This window comes from Neoarius graeffei, chromosome 12 (genome assembly GCF_027579695.1).
Source record: "Neoarius graeffei isolate fNeoGra1 chromosome 12, fNeoGra1.pri, whole genome shotgun sequence".
Classification (NCBI taxonomy): domain Eukaryota; kingdom Metazoa; phylum Chordata; class Actinopteri; order Siluriformes; family Ariidae; genus Neoarius; species Neoarius graeffei.
In genome coordinates, this window is record NC_083580.1 from 62,718,458 (window position 1) to 62,736,070 (window position 17,613).

At 39.5% G+C, this 17,613-nt stretch overlaps 2 protein-coding genes across 5 annotated transcripts in view; both read right to left on the reverse strand.

The window, feature by feature from the left end:
• The window catches only part of nfrkb (nuclear factor related to kappaB binding protein), a 40,697-nt gene extending 28,696 nt beyond the window's left edge, over positions 1–12,001 (reverse strand). For both annotated transcript variants that reach the window (XM_060936172.1, XM_060936171.1), the window contains exons 1-5: positions 11,905–12,001; positions 6,375–6,511; positions 3,397–3,598; positions 822–949; positions 545–716 (exon numbers count right to left, since the gene is read on the reverse strand). In XM_060936172.1, coding sequence (XP_060792155.1) covers positions 545–716; positions 822–949; positions 3,397–3,598; positions 6,375–6,500 — 628 coding nt within the window. In that variant the 5' untranslated portion in view covers positions 6,501–6,511; positions 11,905–12,001. The remainder of the gene's footprint in view (positions 1–544; positions 717–821; positions 950–3,396; positions 3,599–6,374; positions 6,512–11,904) is intronic.
• Positions 12,002–15,056: 3,055 nt separating this feature from the next.
• Positions 15,057–17,613, reverse strand: part of st14b (ST14 transmembrane serine protease matriptase b) — a 38,888-nt gene continuing 36,331 nt past the window's right edge. For all 3 annotated transcript variants that reach the window (XM_060936178.1, XM_060936176.1, XM_060936177.1), the window contains 3 exons: positions 15,553–15,686; positions 15,282–15,460; positions 15,057–15,186 (listed from right to left, as the gene is read on the reverse strand). In XM_060936178.1, coding sequence (XP_060792161.1) covers positions 15,296–15,460; positions 15,553–15,686 — 299 coding nt within the window. In that variant the 3' untranslated portion in view covers positions 15,057–15,186; positions 15,282–15,295. The remainder of the gene's footprint in view (positions 15,187–15,281; positions 15,461–15,552; positions 15,687–17,613) is intronic.

The window sequence follows — 17,613 nt, forward strand, 5'->3', positions numbered from 1 at the left end:
ATCCATTGCCCTTTTGACTGGGTGTAATGCATGGCCATTCTACCGTATCGAAAATAGCGCAAATAAATGTGCGGAATCTGAGCATGTCACACACAGCATGTGCGGAATCTACGCATGTCACACACAGCATGTGTAGTTGTCGTCAAAATAAAATAGCCTAGCCATGAATCGCGCATGGATTGAAAAAGTCGCTTGGACATTTAAAAACAACTCACTGGAATTTTTTAAGACTTTATAATAATTTCGTACAGAATAACACTGTTTGCCGTAACATCGTATTTACGTAACTTTTCCGTACAAAATACGGCCAATCCGTACTAGTAGGCATCTCTGCCACAACAAGTATATTTCAGACCTGTGGGAAACAGAGTGTTCTGCTTCTTGTAGCCCATATTCTAATTCTTCTCACGAATGTGCTCTGCTTCTTCTAACAAGTGTTGCAATTCTTCTTGCAGGTGCTCTGATTCTTCTAACTTATTCTGCTTCCTCTAACCTGTAGCCGCTTTGGAAACACATGGTAGAGACTACATTTCATCAGACTCACCATCTTCATCAGACGACACGTTGCTATCCCCACACTCGGTCTTTACCTCCCGTAGTATACGGCTCACTCTGCTCCTCACGCGCTGCTCTCGCTCCTCTCTGTGCGAAGGAGGAGGGTAACGCCGTTTCACTGCCAGCTCAGGCCCACTGCGAACAGCCATATCCAACAACTCCTGCCCAGAAATAAAACAAGGATACCACACAATAGAAGAAGGAATATTAATTTAAAATGAATTTCATTTACATATATTTTTCTATCGTCAGCTTGTTTAACATACCTTTCTGGAGATGAGGATTTGCTTGAGCAGCTTGTGGTAGTACTGCTGAAGAGAGTAGATTTGACGCTTTTTCTGGGACTTTGTGCAGAGTTGCCTGTACTTGACCACTTCTGGGTTAAAGTAGCCATCTAAAGAGCAGATTTTTAAGCAATGTTATAATGCAGATGGTTGTGTGTACATACAAAGATTCAATTCAAATGAAAAGGACTACACCATGAGATCACTGTAATTTACAAATGTGAATAAAATGTGCAAAAGTCTAAAATCACTTAATGGTACAAGTGATTAAAATCCCAGAACTATTAAATGATATAATTAGGATGAAATCTACACCTTCAGCATGGAGCTACCCTTGCACACGCGTAATGTTTTGCACTATAGTTGGTTGTTTTGGCCTGTTCCCATCCAAGTCAACTGACAATGTGTGAAAGCAGTAATTAGTGGTAGCAGTGATTACTTATTTAAGAATACATCGTACTTTTATCTATTTACAGTTACACTTAATGCTGTGGGACATCTGTGAAACAAGTTACCTCCTGTTACTGCAGTTCATACAGTACCAATCGAAAGTTTGTACACCCCTACTCATTCATAGGCCTTTCTGTATTGTGACTATTTTCTACATTGGAGAACAATACTGAAGACATCAAAACTATGAAATAACATATGGAACACATATGGAATTTTGTGGCGAACAAAAAAGCACTAAACAAAAGCAAAATATGTTTCATATTTTAGATTCTTCAAAGTAGCCAATGTTTACCTTGATGACGCTTTACACACTTGGCATTATCTTAACCAGCTTCATGAGGTCGTCACCTGCAATGCTTTTCAATTAACAGGTCTGCCTCGTCAAAAGTTAATTAGTGGAACATCACCTTCTTAATGGGTTTGAGATCAAACAATAAATCATAAAAAAAACAGTAAGTAGCCCTATTCCACAACTGTAGTAATCCACATTGTCAAGAACTATTCAACTAGTAGCCCGGTCACACCGCCCGAACTTTGCTGGAGCGTTCCTTGAACGGTAGGGAGGGGGGGCCGAATTTCGACAACGCTCGTCACCACGCACAAAATGGGAAAAAAATCGAAAACACGGGCGTTGGCTTAGCGGTGCACCGCTGAAGCCGGCGTTGCTTTAGTGTTGGTTTAGCGGTAGCGAGCGTTGGTTTAGCGGTGACGCGAGCGTTGGTATAGCGGCGTTCTGCGCATGCGGGCTTTGGCTCGGCGGGGGTATAAAGTTGGTTTAGCGGCATACCGCTTGTGACTACGGAGCTGAACGGATCGTTTTGATACAAGTTCTGATAGATTTTTGATAGAAGCTCCATCATCAGCTTGTCATACAGTCCATGTTCAGGCCTTCTCAGTATCCACTGTCTGACCCACACAACTCTGTCTCTCCTTCTTCTCTCTCTTCTCCTTCTGTCAACAGCTTGTTGCAATCTGAGGAGGTTCTGATTCTGCTGCTGGACTAGTGCACCAGTCATAGCAAGTCTCTCAGCATCCATGGTGATACAGTTTTACTGTAACTTTGAGCAAATTCGATATAGATGAGGTCTGAACTCAACGGCAGCTCGATTCCAAATGAGCTCCTGGTCCATTTCTCCCCGTATTTATAGCCAAATTCTGGTCCCGCTCCGACACCTCTATACCAACGCCAAACCAAAGTTCATCGCCGCCATGGATAGCTGCTTCAACGCCTGACACCGTTCCAGCAACCCCGTGTCCGCTCGTAAAACGCTTACAACCGCTCCACCGAAGTTTGTGCAACGTTTAATCGCCGCCTGGGCAACGCTGGCGAAGCAGCGGTGGTCCAGCGTTCAAGATTTCTGCGTTGGCCTAGCGGACCCAAACGTCCACGAACTTGCGTCTAGCGGTGCCAAACTTTGACTGGGCGTTGGTGGAGCGGCGGTGAACTTTGCCGGGGCGGAAAATTGCCCCCTCCTCACCGCTCGCAATATTTTGTGCAGCTCAAAACTTTCGGAGCGGTAGGAGGGCCCCTCGAGAAACATCAGCGGTGGCCAAGCGTATACGGCGTTGCTTTAACGGGGGCCAACTTTTGTTAAACGGTGGTGAACGGTTATGAGCGGTGATGAATTTTTTTCACCGCTCCAGGAACGCTCCAGCAAAGTTCGGGCGGTGTGACCGGGCTATAAGTAAAGAGAAATTACATCTATCATTACTGAAAGGCATTTTGTCTTAAAATTAATAAAAAAACAAAAAAACAACCCCCCCCCAAAAAAAAAAAAAAAGAATTAGAAGGCGTGTCCAAACTTTTGACTGGTACTGCATTTTAAACATTTACTTCAGAAAGCGTAAACTACTCCGTCTTGAAGACTCTTTCCATACATTTTAAATAAACATTACCTTACAGAAGACTACGCCACATCAACAATTATAGGTTATTCTTTGTTAAATAAAAACAGGTTTTATCCGTTTATATTTGCCATATCTTCCAAGTCATGCCTCTTGTGAAAGAGTAAGTCTTATCATATGAAAAGCATGGTGAGTCAATGGTAAGAGCTGATCTCTATGAGTAGCAGTATCCATCAGTGGGATTGTGAAACAGAAATACCTCTAAAGAGCTTCTGGGCAAGGTGCAAAGGGTTTCCAAAGCAGAAGTTCTGGCCCTTGAATAGGTCACTAATGACCCTGTCTTGCTCTGAACTGTTATTCTCTGGAAAGTGTGGTAGGAGCTGACGAAGATGTTGTCTCTGGCCATCAGTCAGAACCTCAGACCAGGTGCTTTCACTCATCACAGAGAAGAAAATCTCTGGCTGCTCAGATACACAATAACACACAAACACACATGCTTTAATGACAAGAATATATATATATATATATAAATTTTTTTTTTTTTATTCTTGTCATAACGATAGGTGGTGCTATTGGCCCGAAATGCTGACTTGGCAGCGGACTGGATTTAATCTACAGCATACCTTCTAAACATTGACATATTGAGGAAACCTCCACCCTGAAACACATTAAATGTGTTTACATTGAAATATTTGTGATGCATTTCGTAATTCTTATCTTAACATGTTGGTTGATGATTTACTTTTGTTATTCCTGTGAGAAGCTGTCTGCCAGGCTGACATCAGAGTGACACTGCTAGCATGGTTAATTTAGAATGGTAAAATGTCATATCTCAAAATGTATGGGACAACAATCACGTTTTGTTGTTACCTTTTAAAAGCAAAAGAGCAAGAGCTTCTTTTCTCACTCACCATTTTCCAGCAATGCTCAACATTAGTTTTTTAATCCACTTGTCCAGTCGGACAAGCAACAAGATTTTTCACTTGTCCTGACCATAACCTTTTTATTACTATGTATTTACTAGTTCAGTGAAAGGAAAGTGGCTAACAAAGTGTATCAAAAAGCAGGTATAGTTATGATCATCATTATGCTTTAATGATTTATAATTTTTCAATAGAACTCAAACTTTAACTGTAACAATAAACAAAAACTATCCGGTGCCCCATTATGGTGCGTGTGTTGTTTTAACCCATTACCTGATCTGCAGTTTTAAAGTGCATATCACGGGTAAATTCAGGAGCAAGATCAATGTAATTCTCCTATTTTATATTAAACTTTGGTCAAATATCTGTCACATTTTGCATTTTGTGCAATTTTTTTACCTTGCGCAATACCAGAAAAATTCAGTTGAAATCAAGCCATTTGAGCCGAATTGGTCCGCCTCTGAAAAAACTTGCATTTGGATTTCCCGGCAAACACTGATTTTTGTGATGTCGCGTGCGGGACGCCTCCCTCTGAATCCTACGTCAGCGCTGGTTTGTTTATGAGAAAACGACCTGGTGGTTTTCTGCAAATTTCTTCAACGTTATCACGTAAATATTAAAAAATGGTTAACAGATGTATCGTAGGAGGGTGTAGCAACACCAATCTTGACGGGATTAGTACTCATCGTTTTCCAAAAGACCGGACAATGAGAGAGAAATGGGAGTGCTTGGTGTACACAGGCTGCGCACTGAAACCGTGCAAGCTCGCGCAGCCTGCTGGTGCTTCCGCAGGTAACGTCACGAATCTGGCTCCAGACTCTCTTGGGATTTTTCCAGACGCGTTTTATTATTTTATTTTTTTCTGCTGTAGACAGATGGCTTTGTGCAAAATTACCCTTCTAGATAAGTGTGTAAAGGGACATACTTTCATAAAAAAAAAAAAATCGGTCCAGAATATGCACTTTAAGAGTCAGACTCACCCAAACTCAAAGCTTCTGGAGGAAATAAAGTTAAATCTTGATGAACCCAGTAAAACTTGAAGTATAAATTAATTTTATGAAATTAAACTGAAAGAAAACAAATTGGACACGATGAGGGGGACAGAATCATGTTGTGAATGAAGAAAAACCGTAAGTGAGTTCGGCACTGTCGTAAAATTCCCACAAAAGATTTTACGACATTTGTGATGGTTAATGTGAACCATACAAAAGAAAAATACAATGAATGTCCGAATGAAATGAAGATTCACCTCAGATATTTATTTTATTGAGGTAGCGGATCATTTCTCAGATTTTGATGAATTCAAAGTCTGATAATCTATAATTAGATATTACGACATGGTTATTTTTACACCACACCTGCTGTACTCGGCTTCCCTGGAATTTTGTAAACAATAACATGGCCGGAGCCCTGAGAGGACTGAACTAGTTTTGTTGGAACTTTAATGACATAACTCTGGAATAATGATGATAAAAATGGTGACTTTCAACAAATGTTCAACTTGTCCCGTCGGACAGGCAGAGGCGGATTTGACTTGTCTGGACCAAACATTTGGTCGTCCTGGACAGTTGGACTGCTGTTAATGCAACAGTGAAGTAGCAGAGGCAGCAAACACTGGACTCAAAGTTCCAGAATCCAGCACAGCTATACGATACAGTCGCAAAGAGTTACAGCAGAAACTCAGCTTGGCTATTGAGAGATATATGAGATAATGAACTAAAACTTGAAGGCGGGGGCGCCGTGGCTCAGTCGACTAGGGCGCCGTGCCATGGGTCCGGGGACCCGGGTTCGATTCCGACCCGAGGTCATTTCCCGATCCCTCCCCGTCTCTCTCTCCAGCTCATTTCCTGTCCCTACACTGTCCTGTCCAATAAAGGTGAAAAAAGCACCCCCCCCAAAAAAAAAAAAACTTGAAGGCAGTGTTAGTATGAAAGTTGAAGCTTTGGAAGCTGGTCCGTTTCTGCAGAGTGTATAGAAAGGACTAAAGCGCCGCTGCATCAGTTCCTTCAGGTAAAGATGATTAAAAAAAAATTGAAATCCCACTGGTGCCACTATTTAGCAAGTAGTTGAAGAGCATTGTGGGAAATATAGAAAATCATCTACAAAATAGGTCTTCGATGGCAGTGGAGTTCACAATTAACTTAATTAGAAAGATTAATGTGCAAGACTCTCAGGGTGGATTTTTCCTTTTAATGCCTTGAATGTTTTATATTAACAGGTATGTCACTGACTTAATTTGTACTAAAGCACACTACAGTTGTGTTTTTCTATTGTGTTTGGTGTATCCCAAGAACCAGAACATTCTAGTACTCACATCTTCTAGAAAATCTTCTGGTATCCGAACTCTGCAGTTTCCCAACATGCACTCCTCCATCACACAGCCATCGTAGCCCATCCCTGAGACTAAAGGGTCTGTGAGCATGTGATCTAAAGAATCCATCTTTCAGAAGCCTTAAAGGAAATACACAGTGCAAGATTATTTACAACTGAATTATTCTGAACAAGTTATATATGTGTCAAAGATAAGTAAATTATAGAAAAATGTCAAAAACTGTGGTGATATTGTTCAGAAAGTGCTGTTTTATATGAACATACAGAACATTCATGTGATTAAGTTTCCATTTTTTCACAATTTTCAACCAAACCAGAAAAAACTCATATGGCGTGACTGTCCCAAGCACATTTCGCAAAGTTTGATTTTGAATAAAAACAAAAAATGAATTCATTTTCTGTTTATTCAATCATATGTTGATAACCCAGATGTCTACTTGTGAGACTACTTGGCTAAAAGTTCAGACATAATATTTTGAAGCCACCCTTAACTAAAACATTTTGTCCCAAAAATGGATATCATATGGTGTGCCGCCATATTCCTTTTATTAAACGGGCAATTGTTTGGAGACCTTTGGGGAGTGGGGGTCTTCCTTCTTTCAGGAGGACACTGAAAGTTAGAAGGTGAGTTCTCTCTCTTCATGTTTTCAAAAAAAATCAAGTATATCTGGCACTCCTGCTTCACTTCCCTTTTGCACTGTCTTTTGGTGTGACTCATTTTACACAAAATTGCCAAAATGAAATTACTTTTCAGTCAATATTATCTTTAAAACTATATTGTCATATTGTAGCTAGCATGGTTTTAGCATAAAGGCACATTGCGTAATATCATGCCAAGTACATGAATCCTCATATGGTGTGACAACATCATAAGGTGTGACAGGGTTTTCTTGTCACACCATATGATTATTTTGTCACACTATATGATATGAACTGCATTTAAATACATAATGCTCTTAGATACATATTTTATAACTAATAATTAAGTTTATTGAATATTTTGTCCTTTTAACACATTTTGATACTATATTATTCACAAATTTAATATTTATAGACGAACTCAATTTGGTGAATCTCTACTTCCACAAGATCCCATTTTGAAGCTGAATACATGTTAAACTACAGTATTTTGCCACTTAAATGTTTCCCTTTATTAATTTATTTTCAGTTTGAGGCAGATTTCAGTAGATAGCGAGTAAAGAAAGAACAAGGAAATACAGGGAGAGATTAAATGCAGATTCTGTAAGGAGAGAGGAGGTCCTGAGGAAGAGACTAGCAACTTATTGATAGTGATGCAGGGGGCTGCATCAAATAGCCTATGCCAGTTGTACAATGTGCAGTTATGTTGAGACCAAGTTGAAAAGCACATTATACTTGGAAAAACTCAGTTCAAAGAAAGCTCTACAGATAAACATACACACGCTTGCACGAGTAGGCACATGCACACTAGGGCTGTAACGATATGCGTATCGAAATCGAAATCGCGATACGCAGAGCCACGATCCGTATCGCCACAATCCGTATCGCCACGATCCGTATCGCGATACAAGAAGGCAGAATCGCGGTACACCCTTTCAAACTTCTCCTCAGCCCAAAAACAGAGGCGCTTCCAAACTTCAATTTATGAATACTTTACTTTTTATTTAAATTACATTTTAAACTTACTTAAATTACTTTTATTTTTTTATATCTATTAGTAAGTTGTTTTTTCGCCGACCTGCGACAATCTTCTGCGAGTCACGCAACGGCAGAGCATTCATTTCTTTTAAGCGGTCGCCATTCTGGTTGCGACGCGGGGAGCGAATCTGTAAACAAGCAGCTCATTGGCTGGCTAGGTGTGCCACAAGCCAATCACAATCACTTGACCGGAAAGGCATGCAGTGTTGCCAGATTGGGCAGGTTTAGGTGCTTTTTGGCTGGTTTTGAACATATTTTGGGGTGGAAAACGTTAGCAATATCTGGCAACACTGAAGGCATGTCTGCTTGGGCGGAAGCCTTCTGCGGCAGTTACATTTTGACACGCGAGCAATGTTTCACCATAAAAATTCCATAATTTCCATCTGTTTTCCGCGATCACAGAAAATCATTGGCCCTATGAGAGTGAGACAGTGAGAGAGCCACCCCCCCCCCCAAAAAAAAATCTTAACGGATTTACACGATTTGGAAAAATGACTTTTTCAGAACCGAAAAGAACAGAGCTTCCGGCTCAACAGTATTATTTTGAGAAATAAAACAATCTTTGGATATACATTTGTTCATTTTTGCATACATATTACTCATTCTCTGCAGTGGTCTGAATTATTTGTTATTAAATAGTTAATGTAAGTAAGTAAATGTTAATAAGTCAAATTTACTACTTTAAAAAAACATTTTAAAAAAAATCGTGGGCGTATCGAATCGTGGGTCAAAAATCGCGATACGAATCGAATCGTGAGTTGGGTGTATCGTTACAGCCCTAATGCACACACACACTCACTCACTCATGCAGATTCATTCACTCACTCAGACATGCATGCAGACTCACTCAATCACTCTTGAATGCAAAGTAAATGCATATGGCGTGACACCATGTAATTTGGGGTGACATTCAGAATTTAAAAAAAAAAAAAGGCTTTTTGGTTATTAATCATAAATTCATCAGTGTGACAGATGGGGAATAGTGCCAGCAAAGGTTACAAGCATTTTGGTACTTTTATAACAAGGTATACCCAAATTAATTTGAAGTATATTGAAAGATTACAAGTAATCGTCCTTCTATGAGTGTTGATAAAGTAAAACAATCAAAATGTAACATATTTGCACATAAGAAATGATATACTTTTATATAATAATGACAAAGAATCAGGATAAATTGACTTACAATATCACATTCTACCCTTTTTTAATTTAATGCACAATAACGTTCATGTCACACCATATGACAATTTTAATCACTAAGTCCGTAAACTAGTGAATAAATGTAAATTTCAGGACAAAATCTGCAAGACCACATATTTGGAAATATAAGAGTTGGTAGAATATAATCCAATGACTTCCATGACTTAAATTTGAGATTTAAAAAAAAAAAAACTTTTTTTTGGCCAAATATGTCAACCACCCATATATATATTATATATATATAAAATATATAAAACTTGTTCAGAGTGTATTTCCTTTAAGGTATTTATATATGGGTCAGTCTCAGAAACTGGGTACTGTGGGGGTACCCCACTAAATATACTCACAGTCAATAAACCATATGGTTTTGAATAGTGACGTTGGTTTTAATTTGAAATAAAATGATGAAAGGAATAATACAGATAAAACAATCTTTGATGTGAATATTCAGAATTTTGAAAAAATTCTGCAAATTTGTGGAAAAATGGCGGCTTGATCTGGGACATGATAAATGGTTGACTACATCGCATTCCCTTAAGAAGGTTGTAGTCCACTGAAAAGTCTACAGTTATCACTAATTGTATTTTAAGTTGTAACTTTATACACCTAAGGATTGGTGCGCTCACAGAATAATCATAACCGTAATAAAACATCATGCAAAATATTTGATCACCGTTGTAACTCCATTTTCCGCAGACCCAAAACCAATACAATCGTATGTTTTGATCTAAACGGAAAGCCTCAAGGTCAAGGTCACTACCTCACCAAAAGGAGTAACTTAAAATCACTACGCCATATAAAAATTTAGTTATAAATCTGCGATTTTATTTTTTAAAACGAAAGCTGAAAGTTAGGTAGAGAATATGTTTCTTACAGAATATGTTACAATAGTAGCTGGTCTTGTATGAATTTCTGAGCTATAAAATGAGTTGTGGTCTATTTTTTACCGTAGCGTGTTATTTGTGTGCGGGGAAGGACACACATTAACAATTTGCATGTGTAGAATGGAATTTTCCACTGCAACAGTTAGTTGATCGTGCTTCCATTTGCGGCCTTTCTGTCACACGAGTGATCTGTTCGGATGTTATCACTGAAAAGGTGAGTTTTGACAGTTTTATTTTGTTTTAGTCTTGCAGTATAAGGCAATAGAATGTTTCTTTTTCATCTTACTTTCATATTTCGTAGTGTTTGTGTATTTTTGGCCAATATTTTGCAACCATGGTCAATTTTGATTTTGGCTCGAACCCAGACATGATAGAATCTACAGCCAGTCATTTTGCCCCGCCCCCGCCTCACGCTCCGTCCAGTGCGGTAGTGATGTCCCGTTGCTTGTGTGCCGCAACAGAGACCCACGCGACCTTCAGCCGGTACAGTCGCTGTTCTTTTACCACCGCTGTTATTCTCATCTTTCCGCTGTGTTCTTGATTTTTCCATTGTGTCCTATTTCGCCATATCAAATACCCAAAATGTATCATATTATTCATATTTAAGCGAATAATCAATTCAGTCATCATCTCATCTCATTATCTGTAGCCGCTTTATCCTGTTCTACAGGGTCGCAGGCAAGCTGGAGCCTATCCCAGCTGACTACGGGCGAAAGGCGGGGTACACCCTGGACAAGTCGCCAGGTCATCACAGGGCTGACACATAGACACAGACAACCATTCACACTCACATTCACACCTACGGTCAATTTAGAGTCACCAGTTAACCTAACCTGCATGTCTTTGGACTGTGGGGGAAACCGGAGCACCCGGAGGAAACCCACGCGGACACGGGGAGAACATGCAAACTCCACACAGAAAGGCCCTCGCCGGCCACGGGGCTCGAACCCGGACCTTCTTGCTGTGAGGTGACAGTGATAACCACTACACCACCGTGCCACCCTCTGATGTAGTTATTTTATATGTAAATTAATTTTACAAAAACATTTTAATTGTAATCAAAAAGATTTTCCACAGTGGAGGCCAGATAAAGCAAGATACTATCTTTTTTTATTTATTTGTCAATAGGACAAACATGACAAAAGAAACTAAGTGTTAGGTAAATGCAAAAAAAAAAAGTAAAATTCTAAAGTGAAGATTTCAATCGTTATTCCATTTGTAAGAATTTGAATGACAAGGGACCATTTATTGTTCAAATTTACTACCTGTCATTCGTCATTCCATTTCATGCGTCATTCACTTTAGGGAGTCCCCAGGAGGGGCCAGTTTCTGAGACGGACCCATTATACGTTCAAATTAATTATGTAGCTTAGATTGGACAAACCTACCGCGAGTTACATTCAGAAGCAAACAGTAAACAGGCAAAGTTAAACACTGATTATTATTCTTGCATATATTTCTATTAACCAGCAAGCAAGCAAACCTCCATATGAATCACATTCACAACAATTAAAAGCTCAACTTTACGCAAAAGTTAAACCTTAGACTTAACTCAAACTGTGTATTTCTGACGTGTAACTAAAATATTCTGAGTTTAAGGGAATTAGATATCTCTGCTAGCTTTCTGTTAGCTACTACTAGCTTCTTCAAACTTAGTTTTTCCAAAAACTACTTTAGTCAAAGCAAAGTCGCATAATTTAGTTCTTTTATCTACTTTATATTCGATATTCACACCAAATTAAAACAACTTACCATACGTCAAGAAAGAAAGAAAATATATATGCCAGCTAGCTAACTAGCCAAACCTCGAATTAGCATTCTGAAAACCGGGTAGGAACAATAACAGCGCTGCACCATCCTTCCGCGTTTCCGGTTCTTCTGGTGCCGACTTTGTTTTTGTTCCCCTTCTCAAAAAATGTTGCCCATTCAGAAAATGTCTAATGTCAGATAAGTCAACATCCCGATGAATATAATTAAAAACAACAATAGCACAACTACAAAACTATTAATACATTTATTCTGTAAACCAACATTCATAACGGAAATAAAGCACATTGTGATCATGCACATGGAGGAGTTTGAATTAATGGAGCCAATACATAAAACATATTCGAAAGACAAAACAAACCATTAAAATATAATTACACTTCAATAATTTATAATTACACTAACTCCCAAACTCACAGTACATCCTCCATGCTTATATATAACACCAACCTCTGATTGAGTATGGGTTTACTGGGTCCATGAACCATTCTTCATCACAATCCAGTGGTTTTAATGATTTCCACTCCTTTATTGGGGATATGGACAGCATGTATATCTTTGAATAATTGTATCTTTTTAAACCATTTGCCAGTTCTATCTACAGTAGCTTTTACGACAAACATTTTCTTGTTGTCTAATCCATAAATGCAGAGAAATACAGCATCATGACTGATCAAAGGCAGCCACTTGGTTTATTCACCATTAGACACCATTAAATCATCAAATGCCCTTTACCACAAGATCACCATCAAAGACCACAAGAGTCTGAAAGGACCTGTGTGATTTGGAATCTAAAACCATTACACATATAAAGTTAACATAATGGTTTCTAGGACATTTTTCTTTGCCAGAGAAAATTAATACCAAAATTATTAAACTAAAATTAATCAACTAAAATTAATAAGTTTTTTTAGTAACATAAATTAAAGATGGAAATGAACTTAAATGCATATAATAGAGCAATTTACCCTTCTGTTAATTTTCACAAAATCTACACATTGCATATTACATTTTAAGACAGGTAATCTGCACCCTTTATAACATGGTACCTGAAAGCATAGCTCATTTGAATACTGATGTATAAAACATTTATCATATTCAGTAAGAAAATTAAAACAAACAACATTCATACATACAGACTATATATATATATACACACTTTAATAGGAACTTGTTCTTGATTTCTAAGATTTCTGTTCTTGGCTGCAGGAGTGGAACCCATTGTGGTCTTCTGCTGTTGCATGCTGAGATGTTTTTCTGCTCATCACGGTTCTCATCTCATTATCTCTAGCCGCTTTATCCTGTTCTACAGGGTCGCAGGATAGCTGGAGCCTATCCCAGCTGACTACGGGCGAAAGGCGGGGTACACCCTGGACAAGTCGCCAGGTCATCACAGGGCTGACACATAGACACAGACAACCATTCACACTCACATTCACACCTACGGTCAATTTAGAGTCACCAGTTAACCTAACCTGCATGTCTTTGGACTGTGGGGGAAACCGGAGCACCCGGAGGAAACCTACGCGGACACAGGGAGAACATGCAAACTCCACACAGAAAGGCCCTCACCGGCCACGGGGCTCGAACCCGGACCTTCTTGCTGTGAGGCGACAGCGCTAACCACTACACCCTCATCACGGTTGTAAAAAGTAATTATACGAGTTACTATATCCTTCCTGACAGCTTGAACCAATCTGGTCATTTTCCTCTGACCTCTCTTATCAACAAGGTGTTTCCACTCACAGAACTGTCACTCACTCAGTGTTTTTGTTTTTCGCACCTTTCTGTGTAAACTCTAAAGACTGTTTTGTGTGAAAACTGCAGGAGACCATCCATCCATTATCTGTAACCGCTTATCCCATGCAGGGTCGCAGGCAAGCTGGAGCCTATCCCAGCTGACTATGGGCGAGAGGCAAGGTACACACTGGACACATCGACAGACTGATACATAGAGACAAACAACCATTCACACTCACATTCACACCTATGGTCAATTTAAAGCCACCGATTAACCTAACCTGCATGTCTTTGGACTGTGGGGGAAACCAGAGCACCTGGAGGAAACCCATGCAGAGACAGAGAGAACATGAAAGAAGAAGAAGAAACCTTTATTTGTCACATGCACACTTCAAGCACAGTGAAATTCATCCCCTGCATTTAACCCATCTGAAGCAGTGAACACATGCACACACACCCAGAGCAGTGGGCAGCCACACCAGAGCACCCGGGGAGCAGTTAGGGGTTAGGAACCTTGCTCAAGGGCACCTCAGCCCAAGGCCGCCCCATGTCAACCTAACTGCATGTCTTTGGACTGTGGGGGAAACCGGAGCACCCGGAGGAAACCCACGCAGACACGGGGAGAGCATGCAAACTCCACACAGAAAGGCCCCTGTCGGCCACGGGGCTCGAACCCAGAACCTTCTTGCTGTGAGGTGACAGTGCTAACCACTACACCACCATGTCGCCCTCCAGGAGATCAGCAGTTTCTGAAGATTAGATTAGATTAGATTAGATAGAACTTTATTGATCCCTTTGGGAGGGTTCCCTCAGGGAAATGAAAAATTCCAGCAGCATCATTACAGGATAAACAGAGAAAATAAAATAGAGAAAACTTCTAGATAAATTAAGTATTTACATATATTTAAAAAAAAAAAGATATGAAAAAAGCAAACCAGTCCATCTGGCACCAACGCCCATGCCACAGGAAAAGTCACACTTTGAGATCACAATTTTTCTCATTCTGATGTTTGAAGTGAACATTAACTGAAGCTCTTGATTTGTATCTGCATGATTTTATGCACTGTGCTGCTGTCAAGGGATTGGCTGATTAGAGAACTGCATAAAACAGTAGGTGTTTGGGTATTCCTAATAAAGTGGCCAGTGAGTGTAAAAACTTAATAGGACTCAAGAATGATAAAACTGGACTTATGTAATTCAAAATTGTAATAAAATGAATAGATCCTGTCTGATTGCATCCTGTTTCATTCCAAAGGGGAATTTACCTGTCTACCAAAATAACCATGAGAATTTTACTAGAGTGCATTAGAGGGGGGTGTGTGTGTGTGTGTGTGTGTGTGTGTGTGTGTGTGTGTGTGTGTGTGTGAGGAATGACATCCTGTAGGACCCACCAAAAATAGTTGCAAGAACAGGTAGTTTTTATTTTCATACTGATGCGAATGAAACAAGTTCATGAGGCAACAAAGACTATGTTCATGAACACAGGAGCGCATTTCTTCAGGAGCAGGAGGGATTGGTCTAGATCGTCTGTGGAAATAGGCAGAATTGGTTAGAATTCCTTTGGAAGCAGGTTGGAGTCAGGAGTGGGCAGAGTGGGATTAAAACAACAGTCTGTCACACACCTCAGATGTGCACTTTATACTCCAGTCTTCTCTTGGATCCAACTGCGGTACTTGGTAACCTGTGTGTAAATGCCAGGCTTCCCCTTTCGACCACAGCCTTCACCCCAGCTCACGACCCCGACTAGAAAAAAGCGGTTGGTTGCTGGGTCTACAAAGGACATGGGCCCACCCGAGTCACCCTGAGAGTGGAGAGAGGAATGGTTTTATAATAAGAGCAGATTTAATGGACTTAGAAAAAGCAGTACGAGAAAAGGCAGTTGCTTTTCTCTACCTGACAGGCATCCACTCCTCCTCTCAGAATTCCTGCACAGATCATTTGTGGTGTGATCTCATCTTCAACCAGCTGGTTGCACACTGTTTTGTTGATGATACGCACCTCTGCTTCTTGTAGCACTGATGCTAACTCTGAGCCAAGAGCAAACACAAAGTAAATAAAAAATGTATTTGAAGCACAAGTCCACCTTAACGTAATTTTCCATTTAAAGTATAAATGCAACAGCCTTTCTTGTGTGCATTAAAATGAGCTAACAGCGGAAGTTATTTAAGTGTGTACAGTGAGCAAATACAGCTGTGGAGAAGAAAGCTGTAAACAGAATTATTAAGTGCAAAATGTTGCATACAGTAACCTTAGAACTGATAAGCTATTCAGAGCGTTCGGTTTCACAACGACAGTGTAAAGATCTTAATAGTATATAAAAACAAATTGATACCAGTTCAAAATTTTGCATCTTCCATTTTGAACATGACAACCTGTATGCCCAATTTATGCCTTTATAACCGCCTCTAACGTTATTAGTATCCTCTAAGAAACTTTTGGATCCTCTCTATTCCTTCATCACCTTGCACACTCTTCATGACAAACCTGTTTTACGGTACACTCCCTTTTTCAAATCAGCTCTGGAGAGGGAGAGGCTCCGTTTTTTTTTCTTCTCCAAAATATGTTGGGGTTTATTCTGTCTTACGTACTGTTTACTTGTTGTAGAACTACAAGAAACAGGAATATCCAGATTATCCTGTTACCAGACAAACGCTTTATCTTGGTCAAGATCAGGGTGCATCCTGAGGTTTGCATGTTTCCTCTGGGTTTTTTTTTTTTTCGGTTTCCTTTCACCTCCCAAAAAATGTGAATGTGTGTCCATGGTGCCTTGTGATGTACTGGTGTCCCATCCGAGGTGTAATCTCACCTCACACCCGGTATCCCCACTGCAACCCTGACCAGGATAAAGCAGTGACTGAAGATAAATTAATGACTGAAATTTAGTCCTTCACTTTTTATTGCTCATGTGCTTGTTCAAACAGTTTACTGGTTCATGTGACCATGTAGGGCTTCCCAAATTAACAATCGTGACCTTTCACAATCTCCTTTTTTGTTTTATTAATTTGCTTTACAAATTATTTTTAGAAACATCACTAACTACAAAGAAGGATTTTGTAAGCTCCTATTTTAAACAAGGTTTGTACTTGTTTAGACCTTTATCGAGTACTAATACTAACTAGTTTCCTATTGCACTTAGTGGTTTTAGTGAATTTTAATAACCTCTCATGTAGCCTTCAAACCTACTGAAAGGTCTGTTTTACATTCCTGTCTTCTGTATTTTCAACATTGGTACATTTGAGACACTGCTCATTGCAACAATCATGATGATGGCAGAAAGTTTTAAGAGAGATGGAGGTGCTCAGTGTGTTTAATATCTCTGTGCATGAACTCGCTAAATATTTTATAGCTTGACTTGGAAACCTGATGGACACCAATGTTTTGGCTATGACGTGCCATCTAGTGACTGCCACTGTTAATCCTTCATAATCCTTCACATGTAGGTGAATTTGTACACATCATCACTTGCGCAACTGCTGCTTCTGCACACGTAATGCAAAGTCATGCATCATGTACAAAACATGCTCATTTATTTCATGACAGGCTGTATTGCAACACCCTGGCCTGGGTAATCTTCCTTTAACAACATGCCCTGCCATGTTTTATTCCTTATGTATCATTCAGAGATTGGACATGACAACAGAAAGAGAGTAAACGCACCTTCTGAATTTTGGAAAAGGCGTGTTAAGAAATATAAGTTCACTCTTCCTACTAGACTGGTAACATGCAAGGACTATTTCTTTGGTTTTAAGTCACTAAGTTGCACATATGTTTCTAACATAATAAAAGATTCCAATTTTGGGGTCACAAAAAATGCATAATGTCCATTTGAAGTAATTTGCCCAAATATTCCCTGGTTCAATAAGAATTAACATTCTAAGAATCTGTTCACTCCATTGCACGCATACATTCCTTCACGTTATTATTTTCCATAGACAATAAAACACTCTGTCGCTT